The 27,095-nt window shown below is 39.3% G+C and overlaps 1 protein-coding gene across 2 annotated transcripts in view; it reads right to left on the bottom strand.

Annotated features, from left to right (window-relative positions):
* The window catches only part of galnt18b (UDP-N-acetyl-alpha-D-galactosamine:polypeptide N-acetylgalactosaminyltransferase 18b), a 294,528-nt gene that overhangs the window by 77,985 nt on the left and 189,448 nt on the right, over positions 1 to 27,095 (bottom strand). For both annotated transcript variants that reach the window (XM_061882872.1, XM_061882878.1), the window contains exons 4-6: positions 20,489 to 20,672; positions 19,937 to 20,134; positions 16,824 to 16,938 (exon numbers count right to left, since the gene is read on the bottom strand). In XM_061882872.1, the coding sequence (XP_061738856.1) occupies positions 16,824 to 16,938; positions 19,937 to 20,134; positions 20,489 to 20,672 (497 nt within the window). The remainder of the gene's footprint in view (positions 1 to 16,823; positions 16,939 to 19,936; positions 20,135 to 20,488; positions 20,673 to 27,095) is intronic.

Raw genomic sequence — 27,095 nt, 5'->3', positions numbered from 1 at the left:
AGAAATAGCACCCGTAACTGACACAGCGCCTTTTAATACGCTGCGCCCTATGATCGCCAAAATACGGTATAGTGGCTTCGTTAACGGGAACTGGTTATAAAAAAGGGAGTCGAATCCATGGAATCGGTTCTTTTCTTATTGAAAAATCGGGTGAACTGGTTTTCGAACATCATCCCGAGGTATGGGGGGACGTGTGCACCAAAGATTCACAGTGATACTGATTCGTCCCTCCCACTTTTTCAAGATAGAATGCAGTGACGTGCATCATGGAAAGAAAAAAAATGTAAAAAGAAAACATTTTTTTTACTTGTTATATGCAACCAGTGATTATACTATAAAGTTATTTTCCATTTAACTTCCCCAGTTTTAGTTTATTTTTATTCAAAATCGCTGAATTTTCACATTTGCCGTTCAAATACTGAGAAGAGACTTGCGGTGAGTCAGCAGCCAGTTGAGCCTCACCATGGATTGCACAATGACTCGGCTAACTGCTGGCCTGCTGTGCAGTGAGACCGTATGGCTATATGAATTATATTATACATTTCCAAAATGTATTTAGCTGAGGTATATAATGTACAGTGTATTTTGTCAACAACTGTATGTGTGTAACGTATTTCTTGTGCTGGGCAATCATTAAACGGCTGCGAAGACGCACTGGGTGAGGCTCGCAGTAATCCCGCCTCCTGGTGGTAGAGGGCGGTAGTGATCCCAGACATCATTCTTGCGACTACTCGGCTGCAGAAGAAGTGACAACAAGCAGCAACAGTTAGCAGCGATCGTTTATTTTTTCCTCTCGCCATGCCTTTTAACATGGAGAATTACATATCCAAAATAAAACAGTTTTCTAAACTGGACTTTCAATCGAAGCAGGAGGTAATAATTAAAGGAAGATCTCCATCGAGACAGAGAGACTTTTAAAACTGAAGAAAGATAAGAAAGACTTCTATAAACAAGTTATCGATGCATTTGTTCAAAAGGAGCGACGCATGAACTTAATTTATAAGTAAAGGTAAGACCATAATAACATTTTTTTTTAATTAAATGTTATTTTTTGTGTGCTACAGTTTGTATGTGTAAAGTTAAGTTAAAATACCATTGATTGTCACACACACACTAGGTGTGGTGAAATTTGTCCTCTGCATTTGACCAATCCCCTTGTTAATTTTTGGTGATTTAACCCCCAATTCCAACCCTTGATGCTGAGTGCCAAGCAGGGGAGAATGCTGGTATGAGCTTTTAAAGATAACCCGTTAATTGCTGCCAATGAAATGGTGAATAAGATACTCTATGTTTGTAAATCTGACTGTGATGAAGTCATTGCCTCACCAGCCATGAACCTCACCGCACGTCACTGATAGGATGACAAACGTTGCCAGTAAAACAGAGTAAATAAATGTTCCTTTATTTAGACCAATACATGTTACAGCGCACGTAGAGTCCAAAGTATGCGTGCTCCGAAGATTCAAGGAAGTGGTAACTATGTAATCCTACAACATCCCGTTTGTGGACAAGCAGTGATCCAGCCATCAAAGCGCTAAGAACATGCATCCAGCAAGAGCGGATGTCGGCAACATCTTGTAGTTCCAGCGGACTGCCAATGCTAGCACAGCTGATGCTTCTCTCCCTCGCTGATGTCAGACATCACTTGGCAACAGGCGCTGCCTTTTAAATGCAAACACTCACGAAACATCTCTCAATGGTATTCACAACTACAAACTGTACCATTATCACTATTACCTACATATGCTACTTCTGTCATTTAAAATGTGAATTTCATGTACCATATACACCCCTTATCATTTTTGAATTGTGAATTATACTTTATATAGCACTTTTCTCTAGTGACTCAAAGCGCTTTACCCAGTAAAACTCATTATTTAAGTTACATTTAAACCAGTCTGGCTGGCACTGGGAGCAGGTGGGTAAAGTGTCTTGTCTAAGGACACAACGGCAGTGACGAGGATGGCGGAAGCCGGGATCGAACCCGCAACCCTCAAATTGCTGGCACGGCTGCTCCACCAACCGAGCCTCGCTGTCCCACTTTATGTTTGCACTATAGTTAAAACACATTTTGATTCAGACATGGTGTAGAAAATAACTCATTAAATGGAAATAATTTGGTCCCCCCAATTCAAAACTCCAATCTGCGCCTCATCTTGAGATCATGTGAGTTTTCTTTGTATAACTAATCAGTTTGTATTGGTATGTGTGAACCACAACTAATATATTATTGGATAGATTCTTGGGATGTATGGTATACTGGGCATACTTGCCAACCACCCCGAATTTTCTGAGAGACTGCCGAATTTCAGTGCATCTCCCGGGACAACCATTCTCCCGAATTTCTACCGATTGCCAGCCAGGACCTAAGTGAGGACAGCCTGTCGTCACATCCACTTTTCCTCCATATAAACAGCATGCCGGCCGGCCCAGTCACGTTATAACATCTACGGCTTTTGGAGCTCAGTGCCCAACTGCACATAGGTTATATTTGCCAACCTTGAGACCTCCGATTTCGGGAGGTTTTGGTGCGGGGGGCGTTGTCGGAGGTGGGGCGGGGGCGTGGTTGGAAAGTCAAGTATTTCATATATATATATATATATATATATATATATATATTTATATATATATATATATATATATATATATATTGTAGTGTCCAAAAGAAGTGCACGCAAAGTCTGCCGCTCTTTTTTAAACTTTTATTGAGCTCAACTTATCTTGTTCCTTCCACATGCACGTCTATCCTCATTTCTCATTTCCGCAACAACAACACTTCCTACTTGTTCGCCAATCACCTTACAGGCGTGCTGTGTTCACAACAATAGGAATTCTGAATATCACATATCACTCACTCAAGAACACATCAACATCAGCAGGTCGTTACTATATATATATATATATATATATATATATATGTAATAGAAATACTTGAATTTCAGTGTTCATTTAGTTACACATATACACACGCATACCACTCATCTACTTATTGTTGAGTTAAGGGTTGAATTGTCCATCCCTCTTCTATTCTCTGTCACTATTTTTCTAACCATGCTGAACACCCTCTCTGATGATGCATTGCTGTGTGGCACGCAAAAAAGTGCTTTCATCAAATGCACTAGACAGAGTCTAGAATCTTCCATTTCTCCCTAGCATGGCCCAAAACCGGTCAATCTTTGCTTCCTGAGAAAGATTTTCTCTGCCAAGCACTTGGTAGTCTACTACTTCTTCCCAGAGGCTATCCAAGTTCAATTGCAGCTGCGGCTTGGAACTTACAAGCGTATTTCTTCATCTTACTCATGGCTGTATCTTCCTCGTTCTTCTGCTTCATCTCCTTGTTGTGCGCGCAGTTGTGCACTGCACTCTCTAAAAGCCATAGATGTTATTGTCACATATGCATATAATAATAATAACTTAGATTTATATCACGCTTTTCTAGACACTCTAAGCGCTGACAGAGAAGTGGGACTCAACATTCATTCACACCTGGTGGTGGTAAGCTACATCAGTAGCCACAGCTGCCCTGGGGTAAGCTGACGGAAGTGTGGCTGCCAGTTTGCGCCTACGGCCCCTCCGACCACCACCTATCATTCGTTCATCATTCATTCACTAGTGTGAGCGGCACCGGTGGCAAAGGGTCTAGTGTCCTGCCCAAGGACACAACGGCAGCGAATTTTTGGATGTCAATAGGTGGGAAGCGAACCTGCAACCCTCAAGTTTCTGGCCGGCCGCTCTACCCACTTCGCCATGCCGCCCCGCATATAAAGTAGATGGCAGTATTTTCCTGTTTAAGAGTGTCACAACATTGCTGTTTACGATAGACAAAAACATGACTGCTGTTGTTGTGTGTTGTTACCGCGCTGGGAGGACGTTAATGAAACCGCCTAACAATAAACCCACATAATAAACCAAGAACTCGCCCCAGATCATTTTATAGCTACGTCATTGGGCAGGCACGCTGTTTATATTGTGGGAAAGCGGACATGAAAACAGACTGTCGACGCGTCACTCAGGTCCGCATGGAGCTGGAGGCCATGCCCCCTCCAGCTCTATGCGGACCTGAGTGGAGAAAATTTGTCCTGGGAGGTTTTCGGAAGAGGCGCTGAATTTTGGGAGTCTCCCAGAAAATCCGTGAGGGTTGGCAAGTATGTCATAGGTTTATCTATAACCCATAAAGTAGGCAGACACAGAGCTATTTCTCAGCATGTGTTTATTCCAGCCGGTATATTAATACACTGACACACGACATCCAGATATCCCATCATGCATTGCTTCAAAACTACAGCAAGTAGTAATGTCCAAATAAAGATAGTGACAGAGAATAGAACGAGAATGGAAAATTCAACCCTAAACTCACTCCTTTCTTGCAAATTAAATTTCGCAGATGCTGCCCATTCCTATGCTCCTTCAAAGACTGTGCTACTGGCTGCAAAGCATTGCACTTTCCAATACAATGAGTAGAGAGTGTTATGTGTGTGTATATGTGTAAATACATGAACACTCCGACCCCGCTCACCTCAACACCCCCCCCCCCCCCCCCCAATCTCCTGAATTCGGAGGTCTCAAGGTGGGCAAGAATGATTCGGGGATATTAGAAAGAACAATAACTGAACTGAAATATGTGTCACAAAACCATTATAAGGTCTGAACCGTGGATTTTCTGACCCGCTGAAGCGAGCTGAGACAAGCCCTTACCATGCGGCAAAAAAGCAGCGTTACCATATTTGTCTGACAATTTAGTACTAACATTGAATAAGAAAATAGGAATTTAAATTAGTTAATACGTGACCAACATTTCTCCCCATTTTAAAACACCATTGAATATTACAGGTTTAACAAGAAAAGCACTGACTAGCCTTGGCTTTGACTCACTTTAAAAAAAATAGAAGAAAACGCTTGGAGGTGTACAGCTGATGATTTCTAAACATATCGTCCAGGACAATGTCACATTACTTCAAGCAAGTCATCGTGCACATCTGTGTAATCAAACCAGCCGTCCGTGAAATTTGGAGTGTGCCCATATTTTGACCTTAATGGCAAAGACAGCTAGGATAATGATTGTGTGATGAAGAAAAAAATATAAGATGAAAGAGACACTTTTAGCGCAAACTCATTTGAGCCTACGGTGAAAAAGCCAGGATTGAACTCCACTTCCCTGATACGGCTTTAAGTACACTATATAGAGCTTACTGTATATACAAAATAGTCTACCTAGTAGAGATGCGCGGTTTGCGGTCTCATCCGCGGAGTCCGCGGGTCGGGCGGTTGACATGACGAAAAAATAGATTTTAATTAGATTCGGCCGGGTGGTGGTTGAACCATCCGGAGATATTTGATATACATGGTTCTGTGATTGGTATCCTTTGCCATTCAAAGAGCTATTTAAGACCCGTGTCATAAAGAGAAGAAGTCAATAGGAGACGCAAATATTCTCTTGAATGACTGCCAGCAGTCACCCAGATATTTAATATTAGTGTGTGCTATGAAGCCATTGGCTTAGTCGCCTTCTACATAATGCACCATCTGCTTATCAGTCCAGCATCATGTTGTGGGTAGCTTCCGCGGTAACACGCACACAACTGCAAGGCATACTGGGTGACACATTTTACACTAATGGTTGTGACATAAACAATTTTAACACTCTTAGTAATATGCGCCACGCTTTGAAGCCACACCAATTAAGAACGACAAACACATTTCGGAGAACACCCTTACAGTAACACAACATAAACGCAACACAACAAATACCCATAATCCTTTATATTCATGACACTTCCTAAATATTTTATACACCCCAACCCCCCCCCCCCCCCCCCCCCCCCTCCCCCGTGCGTTGGTAATGTGGGCGGGGTTGGGTGAGCGGGTGTGTAAAATATATTCAGGAAGTGTCATGAATACAAAGGAATATGGATATTAGTTGTGTTGCGTTAATGTTGTGTTACTGTGAAGATGTTCTTCCGAAATGTCTTTGTCAATCTCGTATTGTGTGGCTTCACAGCGTGGCGCATATTAGTAAGTGTTACAGTTGTTTATATCACAACCATCAGTGTACTCTGTATCATCCAGTATGCCTTTCATTCTCATACGTGTGATCGCGGAAGCTGCACACAACATGTTGCTGGACCAACAATCGGTTTGTACATGTTGTTGAAGGTGTCAAAGGCAATAGCTTCACAGCACGCCCATATTCTTGTCGTCTGGATGAACGCTTTTGGATAGTCGCAAGAACGTTAGCGGCTCCAATTGACTTCATTACTCTGTGAAACAGTTTTAAATAGCTCTGTGAGTGGTAAAGGTGGCCAACCTCTGATGTATTTCAGCGGGCGGGTACGGTCCTGATAAAATGTTGGTTCGGGTGAATGGCGGGTGGACGACGATTTTGGTGACGCGGATGATGTAATTGCCTATCCGCGCATCTCCACTACCTAGTGACTTGTCCTGAAGCATTCATGAGGAATAGATAGAAATAAATGTAAAAGCTGTAACAATCCCCCCGCGACTCCAAAGCAAATAAGCGGTAGTAAATGGATGGATGGATGGAGCTGCAAGAATGCATACAAACAACATCATAGGTCTGAATGATTTATGTACCATTTTTCATAATTTCCTGTCTACAACATTTTCACAGCATTTTTTTAAAGTCTTAATGAGCACTTGATCTGTTTTTTGTCTCTTAAGTGTTTGAGTAGAATCCCGTTAGGAAATGAATGCCAAAGTAATTTTTGCAGAAACATGTCGAAACAATACAAACACAGAAGCAGCGTTTTTGGGGGTAATTTAACAGCAGGAAGCTTCTTAAAAGATATTGGACAGAATATTTAAGTTTGAAAAGGAATGATTACAAAGCAGTCACTGCAGCTTTGTTGTCTATAGTGTCTGTGCCTGCTCTCCATAGGGCATCTATGATCAAGCTTTGGTATTCTCTCTGTGTTATTCAATCCCCTCAGCGGGTCTGTTTAAAGAGCACAGCGGCTTCAACTCATGCGCAGTGCTGCAGCTACCATGCCTTTTTTTAACTTCTACACTCTATTGCCACAACATGAAGCACAAACGCATCATCTGGTCAGATGCAAGAACTGTATCAAAAATGTTTACCTTCCTGCTCATTTTTGATTGAAACTATGAGAGAGGAATTGAAATGACAATACCTCTGGTCTTTGTTTGATTGATGTGACGTTTCGTAGTTAAAAACACACTCCTATAAATGTTTAATAGAGAAAAGAAGAGAACTAGTTCCATCGGCTCAGCGGAAAAATCGAGTCGACTGATACGTCGCCAAAAAGATGTCTCTTTTGTTTTGTTGAATTCATTTTGTAACATAATCTCCATTACATCCCTGAAGATTGAGAAAGACTCTTCTGGGGACAGTTTTTTACCCCCCCAAAAAAAAGTAAAAGTAAAAAGTGAAATTAAATTAGACATTCTAAAATGCTTGGTGGGGAAATCAACATTGGCTGCATGCTTGGTATAACCGTTGAACATGTAAAAATTCTACTCTATGAGATATGCAGTGATAACCAAGCGTAGTGGTCTCATTATTGAGACTTCCTCCTCCTATTAAGCTTGTTTTGGCCTGTTCAAGCCACAAGCATAAAGGTAAGCGATTGTCTTTTTAATTCCTGTTTCCTTTCATTTGTGATTTTAATCTTTTCATTGGTGGCGTGGCTCGATTGGTAGCGTGGGCATGCCAGCAACTTGAGGGTTCCAGGCTCAATCCCGCTTCCTCCATCCTGCCGCCATTTCCTTTGGCAAGACACTTTATCAACCTGCTCCCAGCGCCACCCACAGTGGCTCAAATGTATCTTAAAGATGTGGATAATGACTATGTGCTTTGAGTCTCTAAAGAAAATTAACTTCACTTATTGCATTTTATATGTCCTCCATGTTTGGTACGGTCATTTTGAATGAATTAGAAGTGAATTTAGGTATAACTTCCATCACAGTTACAGGAACTTGTTAAAGGGGAACATTATCACCAGACCTATGTAAGCATCAATATATATCTTGATGTTGCAGAAAAAAGACCATATGTTTTTTTTTACCGATTTCTGAACTCTAAAAGGGTGAATTTGGCGATTTAAACGCCTTTCAATTGTTCGCTGTCGAAACGATGACCTTCCACCCGTGACGTTACAACGGGAAGCAATCCGCCATTTTCTCGAGCACATTACACACGCCAAGTTAAATCAGCTCTGGTATTTTCCGTTTTTCGACTTTTTTCCGTACCTTGGAGACATCATGCCTCGTCGGTGTGTTGTCGGAGGGTGTAACAACATGATCAGGGACGGATTCAAGTTGACTTACGTGGAGTGTGCAACGGCATGCTAATCAATGCTAATATGCCATTTAGGCTAGCTGTATGTACATATTTCATCGTTATGCCTCATTTGTAGCTATATTTGCATCCAGCCTTTCCCTCCACCCACATTTAATGCCAAACAAACACATAACAATCGACGGATTCAAGTTGCACTAGTGTCAAAAGATGCGAAAGTCCCTCGTTTGTTCTGCACATTTTACCGACGATAGCGATGCTACGACAGAGATGTGTGCATATCCTGCGACACTCAAAGCAGATGCATTTCCAACGATAAAGTCAACGAAATCACAAAGGTGAGTTTTGTTGATGTAATTGACTTATATGCTAATCACACATATTTGGTCACGGCATGACTGCCAGCTAATCAATGCTAACATGCTATTTAGGCTAGCTGTATGTACATTTGTAGCTATATTTGCATCCAGCCTTTCCCTCCACCCACATTTAATGCCAATCAAACACTTATTAATCGACGGATTTAAGTTGCTCCAGTGGTCAGAAGATGCAATCGTTGGTTAGAAGGCGATCGCCGAATTCATCCGCGTTGCCTTTGTCTGTCGTGATATGGCTCAATAGCTTCAGTTTCTTCTTCAATTTCGTTTTCGCTATCTGCCACCACACTCCAACCATCCGTTTCAATACATGCGAAATCTGTTGGATAGCTTAAGCCGCTGAAATCCGAGTCTGAATCCGAGCTACTATGCTATACCTTTCTGTGCTATCCGCCATGTTTGTTTGTATTGGCGTCACGCAGTGACGTCACAGGAAAATGGACGGGTGGATTTACAGATAGCGAAAATCAGGCACTTTAAAGCCTTTTTTCGGGATTTTCCATGATTGGTAAAATTTTGAAAAAAACTTCGAAAAAAAAAATAAACCACTGGGAACTGATTTTTATTGGTTTTAACCCTTCTGAAATTGTGATAATGTTCCCCTTTAATAACCCTAGGACAACCTGTACTATGTATTATCACTGTGTTTGCAGTTTGCTGTGGTGTACAACTGAAGCATACCGGTTGCAGCAGGCAATTGGGTTTAAAGGTTGTATATTTGTATGGTGGTTCAATTTCCCACAGTAGTGTTTTCTTATTGCACTAACGGTGCAAAAAAAAGACCACATTACCAGTTTTTCATTGCTCTCAATAATCCTCATTTGTTAGTCCAAATTTCCTGGGAATAATTGAGAAGGATGATGTTTGTTTAGGGCACTCCTACAATGCAATGTTCCAGCCAGTCCTCATTGGCACATTGTCTGCTACTCAGTCAGGAGTGTTTTGGCAAATTATTTCCATTACAATACTGTCAGGCTCCAATTAGCTGTGTGTGGTGCAGCAAGGTCTCTTCAGCAGGAAATCGAAACACTTGGATTTTCAGTCCACAGTACAAAGCCAGTGACTGTTTAAGAGTGGCTATTCATTAAATATATTTTTGATCCCCACTCCATTTATTTGTTATATGCATTATACACAAATCATCTGATCCAATTGGGAGTTCAGTGTCTTGTTCAAGGATGGAAGGAAGGAATTTTTCAGACCCGCAATCTTATTATCTTCGAGCAAAGTGGACTGAACCACTGCTGGTGGGCTAAATCAGTGTAAAGCAGGAGTGTCAAACTCGTTTTTTATTGAGGTCAACATTGCATATATGGCTGCCTTCAGAGGTCCTCTCGTAACAGTGAATGTGTGAATATAAATGCATAATCAGCTTATTATATTATTAAACAATTGCCTATGCATTTGATTTTTAGAGTTTTGTGCATACACACTGATGGATAACTTGCTTTGAAATCATATGTAAAGGTGACAACCAGAAATTTAAGTATTTATTTGTATTTTTACAAAACAATTGTAATACGGCATATAATACTTAGGTGTGCTCAAAACATTTTATTCATATCCGAATCGTGATTCCTATTTATTTCCATTCTGAGCTAATTAACAATTTGCAGAAATTGTTTAAAATATATATAATAATATTATATGATGATATAATATTCGATGCATGAGCAGATAATACAACACATTTAAAACATTTGCCAATTCATGCATTACATACATTTTTTTTCTGTCAAAAAAGAAACAATAAATACATTTAGTAAGAAAAATAAAATACGCAAATTACTTTTAGGCTTTCGCAGGCAACATAAATGATATAGCAGGCCAAATCTGGCCCCCGGGCCTTGAGTTTGACATTCTTGGTGTAAAGGGTCCAACACACAGTGACACCTTTATTTACGAACCCCTCATTGTACGAAATGTTCGCTTTACAAACCACGAAACAAAAAAAATATATACTGTGGTGTATGAACCCTATCTCCGTGTACTAATGTTTCATCAAACCATTGTGCATACGGCAGCACATCCATTGTGAGCAGCCTGACCACCCCTTCCTTCCGCTGCACGCAAATAGGATTAACTAACAAGGTAAAGTGTTTATGTTTGTTGGCTGTTAAAATTAAAGAGTTTTGTGATTTTAAACTGTGAGTGTGTAAGAATTTGGAAGGCAGCTACACATACATAAGGGGCGGTATAGCTCGGTTGGTAGAGCGGCCGTGCCAGCAACTTGAGGGTTGCAGGTTCAATCCCAGCTTCCGCCATCCTAGTCACTGCCGTTGTGTGCTTGGGCAAGACACTTTACCCACCTGCCCCCAGTGCCACCAACACTGGTTTAAATGTAAAAATTAGATATTGGGTTTCACTATGTAAAGCGCTTTGAGTCACTAGAGAAAAAGCGCTATATAAATATAATTCACTTCACGTCACAAAAGGACACTTAAGCCAGTTGTTGTTGTTTTGACTTTGTTATTAACTAGAAAGTTTATCTTATCACACCGTTGTTTTGTTTGTTTGATATACAGTACGGTAGTATGCTTTGTATTGTGCTACAAGTGTCTAAAACATTTCCAAAATTATAGACTCTTGCTTAGGGTGGAACCCATTATTCATGTTTAAATTGTATCACGATAGGACTTTTGTCATAGTAGGACCCCAACACAGAGACGAAACAAATAAAAATATTAACAAAAAGCCCACTCAGAAATGAGTGAGACAAACTAAGGATGCACACAAAAGGTGTGGAGAAACGGAAATAGCACAAAAAAGGTGTGTAGAGGAATAAGAAAACACTGCACGGCAGTGCCGGGGCAGAACCACAGGATCAAGGAGCGCGAGTGGAGCCAGAGCAGAGGAAATTAACACGACTGGAAGGGTGAACCATCAATAATCAATTGGCGCTGAGTGAATGAACTGGAGAGCTTAAGTAGTCAGAAAGAAATGGGTATTAGGTGTCCGCGAAGGTGGCTCTGCTTCGTAGCCCGAAAACCAGGCACTACAACAAAACGCAGACAGGCGGCAGCAGAGCTGCCGGATCATGACACATTGTTTCTTATGGAGAACGTTGCTTCAATATACTAACTCTTCTATTTACAAACATTCTCAAGAACAAATTAGGTTTGTAAGTCGAGGTTCCACTTTAACTTGGTGCCATTAAGCGGAAAAGAGCCACGACAAATTTCAACAATTAGATAAAATATTCGCATGTGAGGATGAATAGCAAAGTGTCTTGCATAAATCCAGTTCCTTTGAAAAATACTGTAGTTACAAGGGAACCAACATATTAGAAACACCATTAACTGCAAACTACAACTCCATTATCGTTACACCTCTTTGAATGGAACATACAACTTTGTAAATGAAAACAGATGCTTTACTTGCTAAAATAAAACATTTTGGGAGTATAGATCAAGGGCATCCCTATGCAACTAGAAGAGTTCCTCATTTTCACAGTCCACAGTGCTGATGCTTATGATTTAGGGTAACGACTACACTTACTGTATCTCACGAGACAGACACATAAAATAAACATTTGTGTCAGCATACTTAATGAGAGTGCAGTGACTGATTGACAACAGACAGCATTGGTATGATACAACTTTAAAGCCTCCACCAAAGCCTGTAGCTGTCGGCCTAGTTTGTCTCTGAGGATGCTTCAGCTGCCAGTCATGCTGGCGGCTGGTGTGAAGGCATGACCAGCACACTGTTGACATGCCAGCATCCATAGGCTCTGGATTTCCAAAACCATCACTGAACTGTCAGCCTCGAGGCGAGTGAGAACCGGGGAAAACGTTGCGAAGTAAACAACATGCAGTTTGAGTTTGAGGAAGCATGTCATTCTTGGAAGAACATAACTCTCAGCACTAACCTTGCACCTTTTCTGGCCCATCTTTGTCACAAGTGACTTTGTTGCTGTGTTCACAATCTTTTTCTTGAATTAAGTATTCTAATCAATTTAATAAAGAGGAGGCTGCTGTGTACATGCTGAATATTCACACTGATTAGGTTGCTTAGCTGTCATAGACAAAGTTGTATTACCATTTACTTTAAATGGTTAAAGTTAAATATAGGAAGTGTCCAAGGAGATTATTAATGCACATATTCACTCCGGCTGTTGCCAAAATCTTTTACAGTAATTATATTTGTTAATTTTCTACCACTTTTCCTGTTTAGGGTCACAGGTCGGCTGAAGCCTATCCCAGCTGAATTCAGGCTACCTGGACTGACATATCTTTAAAATCAACGCACTGTTACAGCCCAGGTAACATCATTAATAATTTTTTTTAACCACCTCTCCATGTTATACTGTAAGGCGCACACATACATGTAACCTTTCCTGGTTGAAGTGGTCATTGTCTTTGATTGATTGATTGGTTGATTGATACTTTTATTAGTAGATTGCACAGTTCAGTACATATTTCGTACAATTGACCACTAAATGGTAACACCCGAATAAGTTTTTCAACTTGTTTAAGTCGGGGTCCACTTTAATCAATTCATGGTGAATTACCATTAACATTGCTATTTTTGACCATTCATAAGGTGAAATGTTGGTTTGGTTTGGTTTTGTGTAGGGATTGGTACTACATTCTATACTTTTATAGAACCCGACCAAAGTCCAGTGATGGGAATCAACTACTTTTTCCAGTAACTTGACGGTAGCTTAGCTACTTTTTTAACGAGTAGCTTTTCCTGTAGTTTAGCTACTTTTACACCCATGTAGCGAGGCAGCTTACATTAACGCTCCAAGCTACAAAGAGAGAAAATGAACTGCGAATCCAAGCTAGAAAAATATGGAGAAAAAACAATGACATTGATGAATGAGAACATCCGTACATACAGAATAAATCCATCATGATTGGTTGGTCTTTGTATGATGAGTCACAATTGGCTAATGTTAGGGCAAAACATTACGGAGGAAACATAAATCAGGTTATTGAAACCAGGAAGCAAGGTGCTAACAAACAGTCTTGTCATGATGATAAGGGAATCAGAGAAAGAGGAACGCTTCAAGCTGACGGCTCAAATAAAAATAAAAAAAAGAAACAAACAAACCTGAAAACGGCAGAGGGATTCTCTCCCATGGATTAGATTTTTCCTTTGGTAATGAAAACGACTTCCAGGAAATCCACAGTAATGCATGTCTTTGGGCATATGTATACAAATTAATGCGTTTAGAGCAAACAATGAGCTAATAATCAAAACTACAACTGAAACGCATGTTACAATCATGTAACATGATGTTCTCTTCTAGAGAACATCATGTTAACAGACCACAAACCAAAACATCAGAGCACTTCAGAGTTTCAGTAAACTATTGTGGCTGTACTGTTAATCAATACTTATTGTATCTACTATCAATGATCTTCTTCTTTTGCTGACAATGGGAAAAAGAAATGAATGTGTGGATATGGGCCTCCATCACAGTAACTGCAACAACAGCAGCACTGTCAATAATTCAATACACTGAACACTCACATAATATTTGAACAACGGTCTTTGGACACACCCTTAAATCATTTAAATAAATCAATCAAGATTTGGCCTAAACTCATTAGTTTTAGAATTAAATCTCTATTCTTCACCTTACTAAGACACTTTGGATGATCATGCACTTTCAACTTTGTGAAAACAATTTGGGGAAGGTTTTTCTTTTTCCTGTTTCCAGTTCATATAGCAAGGAACTTCAGAGCCTCAACAAACACCTTTGGGATGTACTCGAACAGAGATGGTGAGCCAGCAGATGGTCTCTCACATCCGGCATGAGTGAACTTGCAAATGTTCTTCTGGATGACAACTTCCCACACAAACACTCCAACATTTTCCCAGAAGAGTAGAAAAAATGTTGACTGTGATGGACTAACTCATACTTGCCAACCTTGAGACCTCCGAATTCCGGATATTGGGGGGTGCAGGGTGGGCAGGGGTAAGGGGGGAGGAGTATATTTATAGCTAGAATTCACTGAAATTCAAGTATTTCATATATATATATATATATATATATATATATATATATATATATATATATATATATATATATATATATATATATATATATATATATATCTGTATATATATATCTATATATATATATATATATATATATATCTGTATATATATATATATATATATATATATATCTGTATATATATATATATATATATATATATATATATATTTATATCTATATATATAGATATATATATATATATATATATATATATATATATATATATATATATATATATATATATATATGTTGTAAACCCCGTTTCCATCTGAGTTGTGAAATTGTGTTGGATGTAAATATAAACGGAATACAATGATTTGCAAATCCTTTTCAATCCATATTCAATTGAATGCACTACAAAGACAAGATATTTGATGTTCAAACTATCCATCCCTCCATCCATTTTCTACCGCTTATTCCCTTTCGGGGTCGCTGGGGGCGCTGGCGCCTATCTCAGCTACAATCGGGCGGAAGGCGGGGTACACCCTGGACAAGTCGCCACCTCATCCCAGGGCCAACACAGATAGACAGACAACATTCACACTCACATTCACACACTAATAAACTTTTATTTATTTATTTATTTTTTGCAAATAATAATTAACTTAGAATTTCATGGCTGCAACACGTGCCAAAGTAATTGGGAAAGGGCATGTTCACCATTGTGTTGCATCACCTTTTCTTTTAACAACACTCAATAAACGTTTGGAAACTGAGTAAACTAATTGTTGAAGCTTTGAAAGTGGAATTCTTTCCCATTCTTGTTTTATGTAAAGCTTCAGTCGTTCAACAGTCCGGGGTCTCCGCTGTCGTATTTTAGGGGTCATAATGCTCCACACATTTTCAATGGGAGACAGGTCTGGACTGCAGGCGAGCCAGTAGGTACCCACACTCTTTTACTACGAAGCCCCGCTGTTGTAACACATGGTTTGGCATTGTGTTGCTGAAATAAGCAGGGGCGTCCATGATAACATTGCTTGGTTGACAACATATGTTGCTCCAAAACCTGTATGGACCTTTCAGCATTAATGGTGCCTTCACAAATGTGTAAGTTACCCATGCCTTGGGAACTAATGCACCCCCATACCATCACATATGCTGGCTTTTGAACTTTGCGCCTATAACAATCTGAATGGTAATATTCCTCTTTGTTCTGGAAGACATCACATTCTCTGTTTCCAAATATAATTTGAAATGTGGATTCGTCAGACCACAGAACACTTTTCCACTTTGCATCAGTCCATCTTAGATGAGCTCGGGCCCAGCAAAGCCGGCGGCATTTCATGGTGTTGTTGGTAAATGGTTTTGGCTTTGCATAGTAGAGTTTTAACTTGCACTTAGAGATGTAGCGACCAACTGTAGTTACTGACAGTAGTTTTATGAAGTGTTCCTTAGCACATGTGGTGATATCCTTTACACACTGATGTCGGTTTTTGAGGCAGTACCGCCTGAGGGCTCAAAGGTCCGTAATATAGATAGATAGTACTTTATTGATTCCTTCAGGAGAGTTCCTTCAGGAAAATTAAATATCATCGCTTACGGGCAGTGATTTCTCTTACAAGCATGTTACAAGGAATCAGCAAATGTAATTGTGTGTTCCCGAGCGAGCATTCCTTTTGAAATAATCTTTTACGTGAGTACAACCTCTGGCCATGTAAACACTTGGACACAGCTCTGGTAAAGATTGGCTGGGCTCAGCAGCTCATCAGTTAAAAAGGGCAAATATCGACATCTCTACCAATGTATATTTGTCACTTTACTGGTTGTTGACAATATAGACACATAATGCATGCATTTGAGAAACCATTCAAAATAAAATATTATCTCAAAATTATTATTAATTATGTGTGATGCATATTTGATTCAAAGACATTGTAACATTAAGGTAATCCACACTGCTGTGAACAGGTCATCCTTTTGTAGTCATAATAGCACTCTTATATTCCACACCACTCGCCAAAGTGCTTTGCCCCACTGGCTCCACTGCTCTACCAATGACTAAAAAACCCTCTCATCTGATCAATAGTTCTTAAGAGACTGTAGGCGCTGAACGTAAAAAGTGAGTCCTAGTGTGACCTTGCATCAGAAATAGAGTGATAAATTACTGTTACTATTGGTATTATTGCACACGTTACATTGTTGAATAATAGACGTGACTCACCCTGATGCCCAGCTCCACATTTTCTCCGCCATACACTTCCATCCCCTCATCCAGGAGACCTATTTCCTCAAAGTACAGCCTGTCCACAACGAAGCAGCCAATCAGGGCGGGGCTTCTGATGGAGGAGAAATGACAATGTGGCCTAAGTACAGTAACCACAGTGATAGCCAAACATGAGGAATGAAGAGAAGTAGAGATGTCCAATAATGGTTTTAATGGCTGATATTCGATATTCCGATATTGCCAAACTGTTAATTACCGATTCCGATATCAACCGATACCGATATATACATCCATCCATCCATTTTCTACCGCTTATTCCCTTTGGGGTCACAGGGGGCGCGGGTGCCTATCTCAGCTACAATCGGGCGGAAGGCGGGTTACACCCTGTACAAGTCGCCACCTGATCGCAGACTGATATAAGCAGTCGTGGAATTAACATATAATTGTGCCTAATTTTGTTGTGATGCCCCGCTGGATACATTAAACAATGTAACAAGATTTTCCAAAATAAATCAACTCAAGTTATGGAAAAAAAATGCCAACATGGCACTTCCATATTTATTATTGAAGTCACAAAGTGCATTATTTTTTTAACATGCCTCAAAACAGCAGCTTGGAATTTAGGACATGCTCTCCCTGAGAGAGCATGAGGAAGTTGAGGTTGACGGGGTTGAGGTTGGGGCCGGGGGGTAGCGGGGGGTGCATATTTTAGCGGCCCGGAAGAGTTAGTGCTGCAAGGGTTTCTGGGTATTTGTTCTGTTGTGTTTATGTTGTGTTACGGTGCGGATGTTCTCCCGAAATGTGTTAGTCATTGTTGTTTGGTGTGGGTTCACAGTGTGGCGCATATTTGTAACAGTGTTAAAGTTGTTTATACGGCCACCCTCAGTGTGACCTGTAAGGCTGTTGACCAAGTATACATTGCATTCACTTGTGTGTGTGAAAAGCCGTAGATATTATGTGGATGGACCGGCACACAAAGGCAGTGCCTTTAAGGTTTATTGGTGCTCTGTACATCTCCCTACGTCCGTGTACCACTCCGAACAGCGGCGTTCTAAAAAGTCATAAATGTAACTTTTTTAAACGATTATTTTAGAATATTACATCTCTAATGAGAAGTTTATCATCTTAAAAATGGGTTCATAAGTGACGCATGTCAGAGCTGTTAATAGCAGCTTATTTACTGTACCCGCATATGAAATTAAAATACTTTGTCAATTGTAATGACAGTATCACAACAACGTTGAAAGCATCAAGCGTCAAAAATGTTCATTAAACTAGAGAATTAACAATTTCAATAAACATACTTCTTACATTAAAAGCATAACAAACATTTCCTAAAATGGAAACCCAAAATACACTCCCCTCTCTTACTATATACACATTTACAATATATAAATACAAATATTTCAAAGGAAAAGCAATATATTTATAAACTCTTTTTTAAGAAGCAGGAAATACAGTATTACCTCAACTTATGAGGTGGTTCCACGACAAAGATAGCGCCACCCATTTAAGTGATTTTAAATCAATTTATTCCGCGCTTGCCCCCCCAAAACACTACAGTTTTAACATGTAATGTGCCTTTTTTAAAACAAAAACTAACTTTTAGATAGCAGAAAGTTTGCAAAAATACTACATTATTCACAGATAATATATTTTGCTTTATCAGAACCACTATCTGCCTTTTGTTGTATATACAGTGTATCCGGAAAGTATTCACAGCGCTTCACTTTTACCATGTTATTTTACAGGTGTATTCTAAAATAGAATAAAATAATTTCTGTCCTCAAAATTCTACAAAAAATACACAACACTGACTGACAATGTGAAAAGTTTTTTTTTTTTTTTTAAATCTTCGCAAATGTACTAAACATTAAAACGTTAAAAAACATGTAGACTGATGGAGCTTGAGAGATGCTGCAAAGAGGAATGGGCGAAACTGCCCAAAGATAGGTGTGCTATGCTTGTGGCATCATATTAAAAAAGACTTGAGACTTTAATTGCTGCCAAAGATGCATCAACAAAATATTGAGCAAAGGCTGTGAATACTTATGTAAATTTTATTTTTTAAGTTTAATACATTTGCAAAATGTTAAAAAAAAATAATACTTTTTTACATCGGTTATATGGGGTATTGCCTGGAGAATTTTGAGGAAAAAAGGTATTCATTCAATTTGAAATAAGGTTGTAACTGACAGTTTGTTTGTGCTTTCGTTTTTCCTCTGTGTGTTTAGTATTTCCTGTCCTTAGTTCCTGTCAGTACTCTTATTTTGGTTCAGCTTACTGTTTGTCTCCCTGAGTGCTTTGTTTCCCCTCAGCTGCGGCTGATTGGCACCTGGCCACACCTGGTGTCAATCAGCCCGCTCCTATTTGTACCTGCTTTGTCTTCCAGTCAGTGCTAGATTATTGATTTGTCGATGTCACGTATTGCATGTCGCTTCTGTATTGTCGTTCCTGTCATGTCGTGTTGTTGCAGCGTAGCGGTAAGTTATAATTCGTTAGATGTTTGTAGCTTACTGTTTTTTCTTCCCTGCTTCCTATTTTGTCTTTTTACAACACGTAACGACTTCTGTTCCCTGTTTTGTTTATGCTAGCCTCCATGCTAAGCCTTTTGTTTTTGCTAGCTCCCATGCTAAGCTCCTTTTGTTAGTGATCTGCCTAGTGCGCGCTTTTTCTTGTACCCCTTTTGTTTGTTCGTGTTTAGTTTTAATTAAATCATGTTTTGTCATTCAATGCCTGCCTCCATCTCTGCATCTTGGGGTTCACCACCAATTAACTCTGACAGTAACATAACAACATAAGCAAATAGTGAAATGATGTGAATACTTTCCGGATGCACTGTATATGTACAGTAGTAAAACTTTGCATAGGTGTTTCTTATTTAGAATGCAAACTATTTGAGACAGAAATACGAGTGTCTCTGCTGGTTGCAGCCAAGTATTGCATTTAATGCTTCAAATATTTAAAGATATGATTGAATCAACAATCAATACAACTAAAACGATTAAGTTAAATATTATGCAGAGCTTCAATTGAACGGTGGTATATTGAGTCTGATCAAAAAAACACAATAATTATTAAAAAATGTATATTTGGTTTGAGTCACTTACTGGATGGGAGCACTTTTGCTGCCCTTGTGCCACCAGGACTTGGGGGGGTTGAGGTAGCGACACCACAGCTCCCAGTCAAAGCCTTGAGCAGACAACGCATACTCTTCAATCTCAAATGTGTCATACTTGATGTTATCAAATGACGGAGAGATTATGCGAGTTCTGTCCTCCTGAATCCTCTGAAGAATGGGTTCAGCCCTTTAAATGAGACAGAGAGAGTGTGTAGTTAATTGGAGCGTTTGTGTTTGCCGGCTTCCTCTTATCAGCCTCATTATCATGCTTGTGCTTATGCGAGGGCACAGGGATGAATTCATTTACTGCAGCATCATATAAACTAATGGGAAAAATTATCTTATAAAATGTGCAAAGATGAAAATGCAAAAAAGAACATCAATTGAAAAACACATTAAACAGTATTTTCTCTTTGAATACAAATGATTATTGTGTTGTGTTTGTTCTCACGCACAATAAATAGAGGCCAACAAGTCATTAAAATGTATTTCAAAGAAACCCCACATGGATTTCTAACCACTTTATCCACGTTTGACTCACCATTCAACATTAAACTCCACGTGGGCATCAAAGAGAGCAACAACTGGTGCAGTGGCCACCCGCCATCCGCTCACTCTGGACCGGATCAAGCCCTCCTGCTTGGAATGCCGTACCATCTTGATGAATCCCGGCCGTCGACTGTTCGTCTCTGACACAAAATCCTGCAGCTTCTCCTTGAGCTCTTCTGCAAAACACACACACACACACGCACACAGTTCAGTATCTTAAAAAATTGTAGATGGCAAATGAAGTCAGGCGAAAACTGTTTGTGGATAAACTTCCACCCACATAAGATGTTGCAACGTTCTCCTCCAGTGGGCATCATTTTATTGGAAGAAATCCAACTGCTCCGATCACTCCATTGCAGGACTGAGGATCGTCTGCAACATTTTATTTGTCTTGAGGCTTTACTTGCATTATTACTAGAGCTACACTTCCGCTGGATAATGAGTCATGCCGTACAAAATGCTAAGTGATGATATAAAAAAAAGAATTATATGGCTTTTTGCAATATGCCTTCCAGTAAATTCCAGGTAATGATCTAAATTATCCCCATGTGTATAATTATAAAACAAATGAATTAAACCTTGTCCAGTAATCAACATGTTAAAGAGGGCTAAAATAAAGACCTACGAGTTATTTATTTAAGAAATTTCTAGATTGCACGGCAAAAGAAATGAAGCCTGAAATAAATGTTTTTAGCGCGTGTATTATCATTGGTCATGTTCATCTCCATTATTGTAAACACTTTAAAATACATTAACCAGAAGCATATGAAAAAAGAGAAAATTTTTGGCCTACTTCGGTTTTTTAAAGCAGTGTTTTTCAACCACTGCGCTGTGGCACACTAGTGTGCCGTGAGATATAGTCCGGTGTGCCGTGGGAGATTATCTAATTTCCCTTATTTGGAGTAAAAATATTTTTTGCAAACCAGTAATTATAGTATACAAATTATGCGTTGTTGTTGAGTGTCAGTACTGTCTAGAGCTCGGCAGAGTAACCGTGTAATACTCAGTAGGTGTCAGCCTACTGCAGAGGTGAGTAGTAACGCGCTACATTTACTCCGTTACATTTACTTGAGTAACTTTTGGGATAAATTGTACTTCTACGAGTAGTTTTTATGCAACATACTTTTACTTTTACTTGAGTATATTTATAGAGAAGAAACGCTACTTTTACTCCGTTCCATTTATCTACATTCGGCTCGCTACTCGCTACTTTTGTTTATCGATCTGTTAATGTTTGTTTTGGTTAATGACAGAGCTTCAACGTAGGATACGCATGCCTGCGTTTCACCAATCACATGCAGTCACTGGTGACGTTGGACCAATCAAACAGAGCCAGGCAGTCACATGACCCGACTTAAACAAGTTGAAAAACTTATTGGGGTGTTACCATTTAGTGGTCAATTGCACGGAATATGTACTGCACTGTGCAATCTACTAATAAAAGTTTCAATCAATCAATCAAAAGTGTAAAGGAAAAAAGACACTTTTTATTTCAACTGTACTTCCTGTCAAAAGCCTAAAGACTGATCGCACAGTTCCTGTCTTCACAATAAAGGTGCGCTCCATTGCGCCTGCGCTAACAAAATAAGAGTCTCCCAAAGCAAGCGCAAACAAGCTAGCAAGCTACGGAGTTTGCTGCCAATGTAATTTTTGTAAAGTGTATAAAAACGAATATGGAAGCTGGACAAATAAAATACCCCCCCCCAAAAAAAAAGACTTTCATGTGGTATTGGACAGAAAAGATGAACTTTTTTTCTCCTCCATTTGAAAACGTGGACGTCTGATTCCAATCAATGCAAGTCATCAGAATCAGGTAATATACCAACTTATATTCTTCTCTTCATGAAAGATAGGAATCTATGTGTTAAACATGCATGTGTATTCATTAAAACACCTTCAACATGTGAACAAAAACGGCAAAATACATATAAATGATATACTGTATATATAAATGTATGTATATATATATATACATATATATATATGATATGTGTGTGTATGTATATGTATATATGAGGTAGATCACCTCGACTTGGTCATTTATTAAATAATTGACAAACGTTGAAAAACTTATTGGGGTGTTACCATTTAGTGGTCAAATGTACGGAATATGTACTGTACTGTGCAATCTACTAATACAAGTTTCAATCAATCAATAAATCAATCAATCAATGCCTACTGAGCCTATGGTGCTGTTAAGCTATTGTGGCTCAATGTGCCTTAATTTTTTTTATTTTAATGTACTATTATTTAATATATATTATTGTTTTAGTTGCTTAAGAGATATTCCTGGCTCTGAATTTGCTCATTGCTATTTTTATGTTTTTGTGCATTACTTGTTGCCGTAATCAGGTTACTCCCCAGTTACTCAGTACTTGAGTAGTTTTTTCACAACTTACTTTTTACTTTTACTCAAGTAAATATTTGAGTGACTACTCCTTACTTTTACTTGAGTAATAAATCTCTAAAGTAACAGTACTCTTACTTGAGTACAATTTCTGGCTACTCTACCCACCTCTGGCCTACTGTAATCAGTAGGTGGCAGCCAGTAGCTTATTGCTTTGCAGATGTTGGAAACAGCGGGAGGCAGTGTGCAGGTAAAAAAGTATCTAATGCTTAAACTAAAAATGAACAAAAAGTGAGTGCCCCGAAGAAGAGGCATTGAAACTTAAGGAAGGCTATGCAGAACAAAACTAAAACTGAACCCGCTACTGTAATGGTTATTTGGTGACGAACCCCAAGATGCAGAGATGGAGGCAGGCATGGAATGTGAAAACATAATTTAATTAAATACTAGGACAAAAACAAAACCAAAAGGGTACAAACACAAAGCAGGCACGAGGCGGATAATCAAACAAAAGGAGCTAGCCAGGGAGCTAGAAAATAACAAACAGGAGCTTAGCGTGGAAGCTAGCGGGTAGCAAACAGGCAAACAGAAGTCGTACTTGTATAATGAAAAATAAAACGGAAGCAGGGAACAAAAAACAGTAAGCTACAAACATCAACTGAATATAGCTTACCGCTACGCTGCAAAGACAAGGTACGACACGACAAGAGCGATAACACATCACAAGAGCGACTAAACGTGACATCGACAAGACAATACAATGATCCAGCAACTGACACAAGACAAAGCAGGTACAAATAAGAGCAGGCTGTGTGGCCAGGTGCCAATCAGCCGCAGCTGAGGGGGAACACAGCACTCTGGGAACAAGACAGGAAGCTGACAACATAAGAGCACTAGACAGGAACTAAAGACAGGAGATACTAAACAGAGGAAACAGACAAATGCAGAGGAAAAAACTAAAACATAGACAAACTGTCAGGGGAAAGCCTGACAGCTACAAAGTAAACAAAAACAGAATGCTGGATGGACAGCAAAGACTTACTGTGGAGCAAAGACGGCGTCCACAATGTACATCCGAACATGACATTGACAATCGACAATGTCTCTACAAAGAAGGATAAAAACAACTGAAATATTCTTGATTGCTAAAACGAAGTAGATGTGGGAAATATCGCTCAAAGGGAGACATGAAACTGCTACAGGAAAATATCAAAAAAAGAGAAAAAGCCACCAAAATAGGAACGCAAGACAAGAACTAAAACACTACACACAGGAAAACAGCAAAAAACTCTAAATAAGTCACGGCGTGATGTGACAGGTCGTGACAGTACACCTATTTTGAGACAAGAGCTATATCGATGCATGCTTGGTTATGGTTAAAGGTCATATCCAACAATCGCGACAACAACTTTTTACTGTCAAGTGAGTTTTGTTTTTTAATGATTTCTGCTGGTCCGGATTTTTTTAATGCAAAAAATGTGCCTTTGCTCAAAAAAGGTTGAAAAACACTGCTTTAAAGTAACAACAAGGTATAATAAAATGTGTATTGTAACAGACTGCTACATGAAAACAGTGCACATAAAATTATACGGTAAGACAAAGACTATTTTTAGAGGTAAACAAATGCATATAAATGTCTGTGCTCTCAGTTTTAGAGCGGTAAATGGATCATAAATGGATGTTCAGGTTGTCTTAGGAAATGTTTCGCCTTTCATCCAACCAGTCTTCATCAGTTCATGCTTAAGACCTGATGGGACAGCTCAGTCCAGTCACGATCAATGCAATGCCCTAAGAGTACAATGGTGTCTGTGATTATACTGTTTAGATTTGAGAAAGCTTTGATCACTTTTTTAATTACTATTTTCTGCTTTAGTGCCAACCTGCTCATCAGGTGAACACATATGTTACCCAGCAAAGTGTGCACATGAAGTGCACTAATACTGCCTCTGCAAGCCTCTGGCCATTGGCAAGTAAGCACTAATGCTATCAGGGTGAAATAGGAGCTAAAATGTTTTGCATAAAGCAGGGGTGTCCAAATTGTGGCCATTAATTTTTTTCTCGTTGCAGCAAAATGCTGTAATAAAAAAATAAAATAAATTAAATAAAAACACAAAACGTTACCTTTAAAGAGAAAAGGCTAAAATGTTGATACCAATTACTAAAATTAACACATTAATTTGTCTTTAAATATTAATTTTTTAAAAACTTTTTTCATCCTTTTTATCCATCCATCCATTTTCTACCGCTTATTCCCTTTGGGGTCGCGGGGGGCGCTGGTGCCTATCTTAGCTACAATCGGGCGGAAGGCGGGGTACGCCCTGGACAAGTCGCCACCTCATCGCAAGGCCAAAACAGATAGACAGACAACATTCACACTCACATTCACACACTAGGGCCAATTTAGTGTTGCCAATCAACCTTTCCCCAGGTGCATGTCTTTGGAAGTAGGAGGAAGCCGGAGTACCCGGAGGGAACCCAGGCATTCACGGGGAGAACATGCAAACTCCACACAGAAAGATCCCGAGCCCGGGATTGAACCCAGGACTACTCAGGACCTTCGTATTGAGAGGCAGACGCACTAACCCCTCTTCCACCGTTACAATTTTGAAAATATGTAAACAAATTGTAGTGAACCCCACCGCCCTCAGCGGAACAACATTTGGACAACGCAGGTTTGTTTACAATTGCACTGGTCAAATGGCAGGCAGGTCTTGGAAAAGGCTGAAATATTTGATTTCCTAAATAAAAAAAATACAAAAGTTAAAACTCTACTTGTATGCATATGTTTATCTCTACTCTCAGTAAGATGTCTGTCTTGATTAATGTGTGTCCCTTCAAGAAAGTCATTTTTGCATCAACTGACTAACTAACCAACCATCAAATGGTGATCAACAACACTCAAATGTTCCCTTCGCCTTCACACTTGGCAGACATACTGTAATAAGGAGAAACAGTAAGTGTGACGTCTGCTGGGCATGGTGGTGATGGTACTTCTTCCAAGATGCAGTTCGGGCTCAGACACAGCATAGAGGTAAGAAATGATGGTTTATTTAAACTAAAAACAGGCTAAGAACAAAAACACTGGTGCTAGGCAGAAAAGGCAAACCAAAAGCGCTAGCATGGAAGCTAGGGAACTAAACACAGGAATAGCGTGGAGGCTAACAAGTACAAAACAGATTTACCAGAAACAGGGAGCAGCGTCGTCACTTGTCATGGGTAACCAAAGCTAGGATGCGAGGTCGAAACAACGGAAAAGGCTGGCTTGAATAAGAGACAGCGATTACAACAGGTGTGCGTCAAAAACAAGGAACAGGTGAAACTTATAGGCAACCATGGTGACAGAACAAACCAGGAAGTGCACAAACCAACTCAAAACGCCACAAAACATATGATCCAGGTAGCAGATCATGACAGGTAAGTAATGAAAGATGATCACAATATCACAAAAAGTTATCTTATTTTCATGTCCTATAATATCAATTAGTTTAGAATAATTGGTAGATAAATTATCTATACCCGCATAGACAGTGGTTATAAGGCATTAAAATATACTATTTTGATCACTTTGAGGGACTGTTTGCAAGATTTACAAAAATCTAGAGGGCGCTAACTTTCCAAAGTATTTTAAGAGTTATGATGTCGGGATATAAAGTGAATACGTGTTAGCTTTAGGTGCTGTTAGCTGATGATAGCAATTTGGATAATGTAAGCTTTCAGGGAAGTTTTATTCTTGCATAACTACAAGACCGCAAATTGTTCGAGGCTTGTCTTAGACTGCTTTTGTATGTGTGCACACGCTCCCTGCGTGTAGGTGTTACCGCCGTACTTTTTTTGTGCCGGTAACATTTTTTAACACATAAACTTAATAATTGTAAAAAAATATACAGTTTTAAAACACTTGCCTACAGCCCGAATTCAGCCGAGGTAGGCTCCAGCAACCCCCCACAACCCCAAAAGGGACAAGCGGTAGAAAATGGATGGATGGATGGATGGAAGGATGGGTGTTCTGTTAAACTACTAACAGATGGTGGTGGTCTTTTTATATTTTTAACTTTGAAAAATGTTACTGTGAGGAAGTTGCAAATAGCCCCGTTAACTATTTATTCATGAGAATTGTTTATTTATGCATTTAATAATTATTTACTCACTCATTTGTCTATTAATTACTTATTTATTTATTTATTCACTGTTGTGTTACAAATTGAGTACAAAAAAATGATAATGTGTACAATTACAATATAATACATCACAT

The sequence above is a fragment of the Nerophis ophidion genome, linkage group LG02, assembly GCF_033978795.1.
Source record: "Nerophis ophidion isolate RoL-2023_Sa linkage group LG02, RoL_Noph_v1.0, whole genome shotgun sequence".
NCBI classification, from domain to species: domain Eukaryota; kingdom Metazoa; phylum Chordata; class Actinopteri; order Syngnathiformes; family Syngnathidae; genus Nerophis; species Nerophis ophidion.
The sequence above is the reverse complement of the archived record's forward strand: the minus strand, read 5'-3'. Positions and strand labels throughout refer to the sequence as shown.